The sequence below is a fragment of the Sorex fumeus genome, unplaced genomic scaffold (genome assembly GCF_029834395.1).
Source record: "Sorex fumeus unplaced genomic scaffold, SorFum_2.1 ptg000037l, whole genome shotgun sequence".
In the NCBI taxonomy this organism is placed as follows: domain Eukaryota; kingdom Metazoa; phylum Chordata; class Mammalia; order Eulipotyphla; family Soricidae; genus Sorex; species Sorex fumeus.
In genome coordinates, this window is record NW_026606094.1 from 78,716,840 (window position 1) to 78,729,551 (window position 12,712).

Genomic DNA, 12,712 nt, shown 5'->3' on the forward strand with positions numbered 1-12,712 from the left:
CCATTGTGAGACTTGTTGTTACTGTTTTTTAGCATATTGATTATGCCATGGGGAGCTTGCCAGGCTCTACTGTGTGGGCAGGATACTCTCAGTAGCTTGCCAGGCTCTCCGAGAGGGACAGAGGAATTGAACCCACCCTACCCACTGTGCTATCATTCCAACTTTTGATTCCTTGAACATAAAAAGAATTTTAAGACTTATCTTTTAATTATATCTATTAATATTTCACTTAGAGTTTGTTAAAACCTAATATACCCAGAAAGAATTGAGAAGCTGAAATAGTGTTCTTTTCAATGCCCTTTTGCTTATACAATATTTTAAATAAAATCCTTTATCTAAAATCATACCTCATATATAATTTTGTCAATTGCTGGAGATGCAGTTTTAGTTCATTGATTTTGAAAAATGTTCTCTGTATAAACCTTAATTACAAAGTCAGCCATTATCATTAAATACACCTACCAATTTAATTTTTCCTTCTAAAAATTGTGACTTCAGTTTTCCATTCAATGTTGTAGTTAGATTCTGATACATAGTTGGAGGTAGAGGTTATGTGGATATAAAAATAGGTTCATGGGGCGGGGGAGGGGGAGAATGAGTGTACGATAGAAATGTTAGGAAGATGTTGGGTGGATGGATGGGTAGGTAGGTAGACATGGAACCTAATCAATGCCCTTTACCCTTTACTCACAAACCAATTCTCTACTTAGTCTTAACCTGCTTGCAAATGCTTACTACTGCCAAAGTTTCTACAGGTGTTTTTTCAAGAGAAAGTTATGGGGCTGGAGCCAAAATACACAGGTAGGGTGCTTGCTTGCACGTGGCCAACCCAGATTTGATTCCTGGCACCACAAATGGTCCCTAAGCCTGCCAGGAGTGAGTCTCAAATCTTGAGTGCAGAGAACAGGAGTGAGTACTGTGCACAGACAGGCGTGGCCCAAATTTGAAGTTGATATTTTAATTTAACAATACACTTTTATATTTTCAAAAATTTCTATGAAAACTTTGTATTCCTTTATAATAGGAAAACCCACAAAATTTTATAAAACAAATTTTCATTGATTAGGCTGTGTAATAATTGGCTTCTATTTTAACAAGTTTTGGGAAACATGAAATAACATTTTCTAGAATACTTTTGTTTTAGCTTTTTTTCTGATTTTTTATAAACTATAATCCTTTTTAATGCTCACTGAGATTGGCACTTCCCATTATATAGATGAAAAACTTTAGGTTTGGAGATACCAATGTCTTTCAGATGACCAGTGATTCAACTGTTAATTGCCTACCTGGTGATTCAGATCTATTTCTCTTGTAATCAGTGGTGTTCTAAATGTCACACTGTAAATGATAAAATACAGAACTTGAAAGTGGAAAATTTTAATCATATTAATTAAACTAATCATTGTTCTATGTAGCCTGGATTTGCAAATATTATTTGTTTGTGCTATTCCTTTTACTTCTAATGGTGTTTTCTGAAGATGAAAGTGTTTAAATGCAATTAAGTGAAACAACTTTTTTAGATAGTGTTTTTGGTAATAATCTCTGACTTAGTCAGTCACAAAACTTCTTCTAAACTTTGTATAATTTGAAATAGCTACAAGTTATTTAGAAATCACCATTTCAGTTTTCTTACAACATTCTTAAAATTACTTAGCCATGTTGGTGTCTTTGCATTCCCATATAAATTTTAGAATCAGCCTTCCAATTTATACCAGTAAAGATATTAGAATTTTGATTACAATTGCAGTTAGTGCTTATACATCATTTGTGAGAGCTTTGCTATCTTACTCTTACTCAGCCTTCTGATCTATTTACATGTTGCCTCTCTCCATTTTTGTAATGTAATTATATTTATTGTGAAATTTGTTCCTAAATATTCTTGTTGTTCATGAATTGAATGTTCTTTTTCTTAAAAGTGTTTTATAGTTGCAATGGAGTTCGAATAACTGATGTACAGCGTTCCTACCCCCATCTCCATCAGGGTGGCCATGATCTTTCACCACTGTCCCTATGTCACTTCTGGTCCCATCTTCATTCCTTCCCCTCTTCTCCAATTACTCACTGCTTGATAATTGGACTTGTAATTCAAGACCAAGGGTTTATCATTGTCCAGTACTCTTCCCTTGTTTTATCTCTATGAATTGCTTTCTAATTTCAATTTTGAATTTTGGTGGCTAAAGTAAACACTTTTTTTGGCTTTTGGTCTCTCCTGGAAGTGCTCAGGGTTTACTCCCAGCTCTGATCTCAGTGGTCACTCCTGGTGGTATTTTCAAGGTACCACATAGGGTGTTGGGCATCAAACAGGGTCAGCTACTTACAAAGCAAGAACCTTTAACTCTTGAACTATCTCTTGGACTCTTGATATGTTACTGTTTTTTTTTAATTAATTCTGAACCTTTCAATCTTGTTACATTTATTGTTTTAGTAGTCTTTTTTAAATATAGACCTTAGAATGTTCTACATTCTGAATCATGTCCAAAAATACATTTCCATCAACATATTTTTTCCTTTCATGAACATAATAAAATATTCCAAAAAGTGTTGACTAGTTGTGCTGGAAGTTGGCTTTGCCACAAGCTCCAGACAGGAGAAAAGCACTTGGCCATCCGTTCAGGATGAAGTTAGTGGGAGGGTCCTATAGATGTCTTTTATTAGTTTGAGGCAGCTCCCTTTTCTTCTATTATTTGTTAAGAGGTTTTAACTTGGAAGATTAATGAATATTATGAACTAATTTATATGTTTTCGTTTGGATGTTTGTGTATCTGTGGCTTCCTATTCTCCAAGCAGATGGTCAGAAACATTTTATGATGACCAGAAACTTATCAGTGATCAGAAACTTCCTTGTCAGTTGTCAGAAAATGCTACACTGGACTCCAAGAGATGCAGTGGGCACTGTGCTCTGGGTGTGCCTTATTTGGATCTGATCTTCCATAAGGCCTATAGGTTGTTGTGCCTGATATGGATGCAGGTGATTTAACGTGACATAGCTGCTACTCACTGCATTCTTGGAAGGTCTTTAGGAGAAGTGCTGGGAGATAGTTTGTCACCAATATCTGATTGCTTTGTTGGGAAGAACTCAAGGGCTGGAATGTACTGTGTTTCGCTTTGGGATAAGTTCTCTAAGGAATTTATAGATTGGACATATTGATTGCAGTGTGGGGCCAGATCCAGTTCTCATTCTATCTCAAAAACTATCACTGGTACTAACGGTGGGGCAAACTTATAAAATGCCTTAAAAATTAATATAGAAAGAGGTTTTAGAAAGAACTAAGGATACAGAAATAAAGAAACTATAAGTGGGGGGGTGAAAGCAAGAAGAGGTGGATGGAGGGTAACAGGGGTTGAGGGTCAGCACCCAGACACACTGACTGTGTTGAGGTGTCGTTTCTCTGTGGATCTGAGCCAACAACACCAAAGCAGGAGACCAAATTACAATGATCAGACTTAGAAATGTGCCTGTTAAGAAGGCAGGCTGAGGATGGGGGGAAGAAAGAGGGCATTGGTAGAAGGAAGTGGACATTAGTGATGGTTTTGGTGTTGGAGCATTGTATACATGAAACTCCACTATACAATAACTATGAATTTTTAAAAGTACAGTGCCTAAATAAAAATAATTAATTATATAATAAAAGTGAGGGGCTGCGTGCAGAGAACTGCAGTTGTGAATGGAACCACTGGATATCTGGCTTGATCTCCAGGGTCAGTGAGCATGGTCTGTAGGACCCCAAAGGACACATGAGAAGTCGCTCACTAGCAGAAGTGGTTGTGAATGTTGTTGGGCTGAGGGAATCCCAGTCAGCTCCACTAACCATGACAGTTAGTATGGGTTCTGAGGGCTGAGAACAGAGGGTACCTGCAAAAGGCCAGAGCTGTGACCATAAGAGTGATAATATGCCCTCACAGAGAATGGGTATCAACCTTGGCAGAAGACGAAAGGATGGGAACTCTGAGTTAGCCAGACAAGAATAAATGTGAACCACAAGAGTGGTAAGGTGAAATATTTCTGCTATCAGCAGCCATGGTGGCTAATAAGTGTTTAGGGATAGAGAAATAAAGAAAGTGACATTTCTTTCTGTATGTTTTGATCCTAAATCCTTCTCTGCTGGTTCTGTCTAAATCTTTTCTATTTTTATCAGTGGCACTTTTATTTTATTCTTCAAGCTTGTTTGAAACCATAGGACTGCCTCTTTCTTTTGGTTATTCAAAATATAAAAGTCATCTCTGATCCTGCTGTGTGGGCTATGGGTTATAACTGGCTACCTATTTAACCAAACATGAAAGAGGAAAAATAGGGATTTTAAGAAACCCTTTCAGAGGCTTCTGAGCACCAAATAGAGCTATTGAAAAAAACTCCCAAAACTCAATGATTCAATTTAAATGTCAATGACTAAGAAACATAAGGATTTCTTTGCCCTTAAATCACCCAATGTAGAGAAAATAATGTTTTGCAAAAATGAGCATGGCTTATTATTGATTCCATAACATTTGAAAAGTGGCAGATAGAGGTGCTGCCTGTTCAAGCACAGTTGAATCAGAATTTTCTTTGTGAGAAAATGTGATGTGTAGTTTGGAGCAAATCAATTATGGAAAATTGATAAGACACCATTGGAGCTCCATACAGCTAGTGCAAGATGCTCAAGTTCGTGACCTTAGGCCTGTTGGTTGGTTTTATTTGCAATCTCCTCTTGGATTTAGTGCTGGTATGGTTGGTTCTGATGGGGAAGTGAGCTCAATGACTCAGTAAATTTTGGGGTGGCTCCTTCTAGAGTGTCTCTTTTGTCACAATGGTCTCCCACTTCAGTGAGACTCTCTCTTCACTGCCTGACCTTGGAAGCTCTCTTACTGTGAGCTCTCCTTCCCCAGCTTGTGATTTTTACATGCAAGCTCAGTACTATGCAAGCTCATGTTTGACGAAGGGCCTCAAACATTGAAATCTGCTACTCTAGAGGGAGAGAAACTGAGATAGTACTGAGGTTTGGAAGAGATGGCTTTCTAGGTCCCTGGAAACCTTCATTTCTTGACTTGGGATCAGTCAGCAGATTCGATACCACCAAAATTATGGAGAGAAAATCAATCCACAGAAGAGTAAAGAGTATTCAAAAATCATATTTGAGAAATAACTTGTGACTGTGTTACACAAAGAACTTTATCAATACAATGAAAAAGAAAACCCAATTTAAAATGGGAAAGCACTTGAATTTCTTCAATGAAGAAATACAATACAAGAAGTATCCAATAAACTTATTAAATCATCATTTTCAGTGTAGATTCAACTTACAATATCAGTCCAGCTCCACTGAGATTACTTCTTAATAAAATATATATAGTATATGAAGTATATATATATAAAGTATATATATGAAATATATATATAAAGTATATGAATGATACACAAAGACAGTAGAAATAAGGGCCAGGAGAAGTGGTCCATGGTAGAAAGTTTGCCACAAAGGAAGAGGAGGAGGAGGGTTTCAGTGATAGTTGGAAATTATCACTCTGGACATTTGGACAATAACCGAGTGATGAAAGGAGGTATATTTTCAGTGATGGTATTGAGAACCACAATGCCTAAAAGGAAAAATATAGAGGAAGGTTGTGAGGGTGAGCCTGAGGGTGGGTGGGAGGGAAACTGGAGACATTGGTGACAGGAAATATGCTCTGGTGGGGAGAGGGGTGTTGAAATATTGTACGGCTGAAATTCTATCATGAGCACCCTTGTAATTATATTTCACAGTGATTCAATAAAAATTATGAATAATAGTTTTTAGTGAGGTATTAGAAGAATAATAATTCTTAATAATTCTTTTTTGGGGGGAGGGGTCATACCTGGTGGTGCACAGGGACTATTCCTGGCTTTGCACTCAGGAATTACTCCTAGCGGTGCTCAGGGAACCATATGGGATGCTTCGAATCGAACCTGGGTCAGTCGCATGCAAGGCAAATGCCCCACCCACTGTAGCATTGCTCCAGCCCCCAAGAAATTCTTATATACTGCAAATAGCAAAGTAAAATAGTGCAGCTGTTCTAGAAAAGTTTTACAGCTCCTCAAAATATTAAACATGGACTTATCATATGACTATTCACTATTATTCTCTTGGAGAAATGAAAATACGTTCATGCAAAAACCTGCTTAATGTTCATAAAAGAAATATTCAAAATAACTAAGAAGTAAAAACAATTCAAATGTCCACTGATAATAAGAATATAAAATAGGATATATATATATACGCAGTGGCTTATTCATCTCTACAAAGAAATGAAATTGATACATGAGACAACTTAGATGAATCTTGAAAATATTGTCATAGGGTCTGTGACAAAAGTCACTTATTTGTTTGTGTTGCCGATTTCTCCACTGTCCAAATGTGGAGAGTTAGTGATCTGAACCCTCTAAATAACCTACTGTGTCATGCAACATAACATTTAAACCCTTTAGCAGAGTGGTGTGACAAATACATTACATGGTGCAATGTCACCTGCTTTGCAAGTCTGAGACCAAGAGTTCAATTCTTAGTGCTTGTCACATGCATTGAGTCTGGGCCTGCATTGAGTCTGGGCCTACAGCTCTGCACACTCAGGATGCTCCAATGCCAGAATGCAATGCAATATTTAGTGCAAGCCACATGTGTGCAAGCACTGCAACACTTGTGTGTGATCCCATGAGTACCACAACTGAAATATGTATGAGCACTTTTAGCAGGAGTATGGCCCCTAGTGAGCACTGTATAAGAGCATGGCAACTCCTGAAGAGCACTGTGAGCACCACAATAGAATGGACCCCTGTGAGCACATATGCAAGCACCCTTCCCAAAGAGCCAACTTCGAACAATAAGACACCAGTGTGGCCACCAACAGCATCTGACTTAGCACATAGTCAATTCTCAGGATACCTTGACTGCATGATGAACTTCCCTTGCACTGTTTTTTTTGTTGTTGTTGTTGTTGATATTGGGTTCATAGAGATGAGTGATTTAGCCAGAAACTATAAATTTATAGAGAAATGGGTGCTAAAGAATCATCAAGTGTAATTAGCAATAGGCTTGAGTACTTGGACTCATGAAGAAGGGAGTCCCATTGACTAACAGAGATGGTCTCCAACTCCCACCAAGAGATGGGGTCCTGTCCCTGAACCTGGAGTCTGAGTGAAGGACTCGTGACAGCTTTGACCGAAATAAGATGGCAAAGAAAATGTAGAACTAGTTCCTAGACCCAAGTCTCAAGAGTTCAGCAGCTTCTGGCTCCTGACACAGAGGGCCAGGTTCACTGTTGAAATCAGTCTCGGGGATCTCTGTGCTGTCATGTCAGAAGTACTACCACCATGAGGCCCTCACTATGGAGACATATTTCCAACTAAGCCAACCTCCTGGGCATTCTCTTTAAAGAAGTCAAACACATAAGTGAAGCTATAGCTATGTTGGATCATTTCATGCCCCCTCAATCCACCATCCTAATACCTCCTATAATCCCCGAGCAGTGCAACATAGATCAAAAGGCTCACTAGCCAGAACCTGAACATAAAACATGATATAACAAAATGTTTATTTTAAAATGTATTAATCAAGATATAAAGCAGTTTTTCAAGTATTTCCATGTGATAGGCTTTTAGACTTTTGTTTAAAGAAAATGAAGATGTAGTGAATAGTTCTGAGAAGGAACCAAATAGTGTGTGATAATTCACAGGCCTCTGCTTCAAAGCCCGAAGAGAGATTCACAATAAACAAGGACTCTAAGTTTTCGTATAAGAAGGGACTGGAACGATAGCACAGTAGGTGGAGCATTTGCCTTTCATGGGGCCGACCTGGGTTCGATTCACAGCATCCCATATGGTCCCCTGAGCACCGCCAGGAGTAATTCCAGGAGTAACCACTGTACATCACTGGTTACTGGTGTGACCCAAAAAGCAAAAAAAAAAAAAAAAAAAGACTTTTCAATAGAAGTGTATTGCCTAATATAACTGGCATCAGAGCTTTTCAGGTAGTAAGGCCAAGTTAGATGTTTTTCTGTACTGACTGGAAATAATCAGGCACCCGGAGTGTCAAAGGTATGACCATACACATGGCCAGGTGTTCCATTTGTAAAACAGGGCCACATACTAAACCCCAAAATTCCTTCCCTGACTTCTAAAGCCAAGATTTTATTTTCAGATCTGTGTATTGAAGAATTGCTTCTGAGAATTACCTCTCTCCTCAACTCCACAAACTGCCTCACCTCAATAGCCATAATTGTTTTATTTTTTATTTTAATTTTTATAAATTTGTTCACAATATTTTATTACATTTAATATTTGAACACCAATTCTACTACCATTACACCTTCCCACCACCAAATTTTGAATATTTCCATCCCAAACCCAAACCCTGCCCCAAAAGCAGAACTGAAACATTGATTTTGTATTGCTTGTTATGAATAATCTGTTAAAAATGATCCAAAAAAAGCTATTACTGTTTTAGAAGCTCTAGGTACACTAGGAATATAAAAAAAGTCTTACCCTACTTCCATTACTCTCAAAAATAGCAACAACTAAGCAACCATAAAACCAAAAACCAAGCCCTTCTAAGAAACACACACTGTCATACACACACTGTCCTCCCGTTGTTCATCGATTTGCTCGAGTGGACCCACATGTCTATGGAAATAAAATGCTTAGAGACAAGTTATGCAAAGGTCCCAAGAGGTGTATATTAGTTAACAACTGACACTGCCTGGTGATTGTTCTGTTATTTCAGGGCTTCTGAGATAATAGGAACTAGATAGTTATGTCCTTACTATGCACAAATACCACACATTTACGGGCCTGACCTCAGTTCTTAAAGCAGCCCTTTGAGGTGGCTATTATGAAAACTGTTGCATCAATTTAATACAGAAGCATGAAAGGGCTAAGCCACTGAGTTAAGGTTCCACAGACAGTAAGTGATGAAGCAGACAGGGATGGGTGGGCAATGAGTCAAACCTTGTCTGGTTAAGGTCAAAGTCTGTCTTCCCCCTCCCCCCACTCCCACCCTAAACTTGCTGTTCTGAAAGAATGGAAGCATTTGAGACTCCTTCCGTTGCTTATCCAAGAGGAAAAAAATTAATCAGCAGTAAAGTGGTAGCTTGTTATGACCACTTCATATTAACAACTTTCTCACACTTGAATGCTTATGACAGTGCTCATTCAGATGAACCATTTTTCTCCCTCTATGAGGTTACTGGTGCCACACTTGGAATCTTATAGACATTGGTTCCAAGAAATAGGTGATTTACTAGCCAGCAAAGCATTGTCCATCTGACATAATTGCAACCTTATATCATATGCAAAATATTTACATACCTAAGCAGTTATGCCCTTGGGAGAATCTGGGGCTAGAGAGGTCATTTGAGGCTGGAGAGGCAGCGCTGGGAAGGAGCAGGAGAAAGAGCAGAGGAGCTGCCCGCAGAACTTTCCAGAAGCACTTCATATTGGGACTCCACATCCAAGGGACCAGCAGGGTGTCAGAAGCTCTGACTAAGGTAGGCTGGAATAGGGGCCACAAGAGAGATTCATTTCTTCCCTTCTCTCTACCCAATCCTACACCCCGTGCTCAAATTCAGACTTCGCGCGCACACACACACACACACACACACACACACACACACACACACACTGACTTATTATGGCAGAGACCTAAGACAGCAGCATCTGGACCTGAGAGAGCTGAGGAACGTCTTCAATGCAGGTCTGAGATGAAGCTGCAGAAGCTTAAAGTCAGCCTCCAACTTCTGCACCAGCAGGTTCACCACGACCGCCTGTGACTTCAGGAAATGAGAGGCTGGCCGGAATTGTCCTGTGGGTTCAGTTAGGAGGTGCTTCCTTTTCAGTTCTTACACAACAAAATTAAACTCATACTAAAACCAAAAAGAAAAAAGAACTCTAAACCACAAACACAATCCCCGTTCAACTGACTGACCGTCAGCAACCACAAGGACTAGAAATTCTGAGTCTTTATACTCACGTGGTTGTTTCAACAGCTTTACATGCCTTACTTGGTTGTTAAAGATTATTCTGGAGAACTTAGGTTGTTCTTGAAGGGTCAGCTATCTCAAGGCCTTTGGACAAGCCTTTGTGGACAGTGAGCAATGCAGGCAATAACGGCTCAATGCGTTGAGTTTTCTCTCTAATGAGAATAAAAAGATAGATTGTAATTAACCAGGTCAGATTTGCTTGACCATGTATAATGCATTTCTTTTCTTCATAATTTTAAAGTAGGTTTGTATTACCCTCCTGTGGATTATTGGTTTCTTTTCTTCTTTTTCTTTTTTTCTTTCCTTGTTTTTTTGGATCACACCCGGCAATGCACAGGGGTTACTTCCAGTTTATGCACTCAGGTATTACTTCTGGTGGTGCTTGTGGGACCATATGGGATGCTGGGAATTGAACCCTGGGTTGACCATGTGCAAGGCAAATGCCCTTCCCGCTGTGCTATCACTCCAGCCTCTCTTTTCTTCTTAAGAGAATAATTTTCTGTTTTGAAAATGAGAACTACCTGGTGCTCTTAAAGGGGGAAAAATAACAAAACCAAATTACTATGAGAAGATTTGTGGTCCAAATACTTTCTTCAAAGCTAGGACGCTGCCCAGCCCTAAGCCATTCTCAAGAGATAAAGACTGGGCCTCAGGGCCACTATCTAGATTAGCCTAGAGAGGTAGTGGTTGCTATGCTTCCTTTAAGCCCTGAGCAAAACATTATAAATTTTCATGTACTAGCAATTACTTCTTTTACTTCTTCTCTTCTTCCTCCTAATTCCCTCCTTTTCACTCCTCCCACTTTTGCTTAAGGAGTAACACTTCAAGTAACAGGCAGAGTATTTTAGAGTTAAATTATTTCCAGGACATAAGAAACTAAGTTTTATGGTTTGAAGATTTCTGTGTAAACATGAGTTTAAAACATGCCCATTAGTCAAATATCTGATACTGCAATAGAGATGGTACACACCTACAGGTTTCTTTCCTGAAGATGCCAGTGTAGGCTGGGCATGAATGTCACCAGACATCCTTTGTTGCCATAAGCTTGTGAGGTTTTAGAAATCCTGACCACATGACCAAAAAAGCTCATGGTTCACCAGTGCCCATGAGTGGGGGGAGGGGGAGGCAGCCCCATGAGGTAGGGGTGAGGGGGAGGGGTTAAAGTTTTCTGGGGAGGCAAAGCACTGGAAAGATTAAAAGCCTTGGCTGCACGTTCAAATGTCTTATCTGTGGTTTACTTCTGAATAATGGATTAGGCTCAGGATGGAATCTTTCTACTCTACAAATACTCCACGTTTATTTGAGATAATAGTTCTATTTGTCTCATAGGGTTGCTGGATGAACTGAAATAGTTGATGTACCCAAATTATGAAACAGTGAGTCCGCCAAGAAGGAAGTACTTAGTAACTCAAAGTTCTAGTTATGGTCCCAGCAGGAATGTGATGTATTCTGCACTGAGGTAAAGTTCTCCGACTCATACTGTGGCTGCAGGGAATGGGTGTTGGCATGGGCTGGAAGAAGCAGCATGTAGTGAACACCTTCTGTGCTCCGGGCAGTACATCAGCTGTGCAGCCTTCTCTGTTGATCCATAGGTTGGCAAGGAATCTTCTGGCACAGACTTGGGCCTCCTGGAGTCCTCCGGGTCTTGCTTTACAACTGTGAGCGGGCCTGGGAAAGTCTCGAGGCAAGACTTTTACGGAATAGGGCATGGAGAGATAGTACAGTAGGTAAGGTTCTTGCCTTGTATGCAGTCAACCCGGTTTCAATCCCTGGCACCCCATGTGGTCCTCCATGCACTGTCAGGAGTAATTCCTGAGCATCACTGAGTGTATCCCTAAACCCCACCCTCCACTCCCCCCAAACAGAACTTCATGGTATAAGGCAACGTGCAAGCTCTTTGTCCCTCTGTGACTCAGGTACTTACCTCAAACAACTGTGTCAGGATTGGCAAGTCTTTTATTTTTTTTGTAGATTTTATTTTTTTTTATTTTTATTAGTGGAACACCATGAGGTACACTTGTAGATTTACAAATTTTTGTGCTTGGGTTTCGATTATACAATGATCAAATACTCATCCCTCCACCAGTGCCCATTTTCAACCACCATGGATCCCAGTATCCCTCCCACACCCTTCCTCCCATCCCACCCTGCCTCTGTGGCAGGGCATTCCCTTTTGTTCTCTCTCTCCTTTTGGGTGTTGTGGTTTGCAAAAGAAGCTTTGAGTGGCAATCTTGTTCAGTCCATAGTCTACTTTCAACATGTATCTCCCCTCCTGAGAGGATCCTCCAAACACCCTTTATTTTGTGCTTCCTTCTCTATCTGAGCTGCCCTTTCCCATAGAGTGCCCAGCTGGCCTCTAAGTCATGGAGTAATCCTTCTGGTACTGATCGTGGCTATTCTTGGGTATTAATCTTCTATTTTGTTACTTTATGTCCCCCAGATGGATGCAAATATTTTTATGTCTATCCCTCTCTTTCCGACTCATTTCGCTTAGCATGATACTTTCCATGTGGTACCACTTGTATGTAAAATTCATGACTTCATCTTTTCTAATAGCTACATAGTACTCCATTGTGTAGATGTACCAAAGTTTCTTTAGCCAGTCATCTGTTCTCGGGCACTCAGGTTTTTTCCAGATTCTGACTATTGTAAAGAGTGCTACAATGAACAAACAAGTGCAGATGTCACTTTGACCATACATCTTTGCCTCTCTGGGATATATTCCCAGGAG

General features: G+C 39.8%; 1 protein-coding gene across 2 annotated transcripts in view; it reads right to left on the reverse strand.

Moving 5' to 3' along the window:
* The window catches only part of AOAH (acyloxyacyl hydrolase), a 239,194-nt gene extending 229,709 nt beyond the window's left edge, over positions 1–9,485 (reverse strand). For both annotated transcript variants that reach the window (XM_056118527.1, XM_056118526.1), the window contains exon 1: positions 9,311–9,485. In XM_056118527.1, the coding sequence (XP_055974502.1) occupies positions 9,311–9,452 (142 nt within the window). In that variant the 5' untranslated portion in view covers positions 9,453–9,485. The remainder of the gene's footprint in view (positions 1–9,310) is intronic.
* Between the last annotated feature and the right edge of the window lie 3,227 nt (positions 9,486–12,712).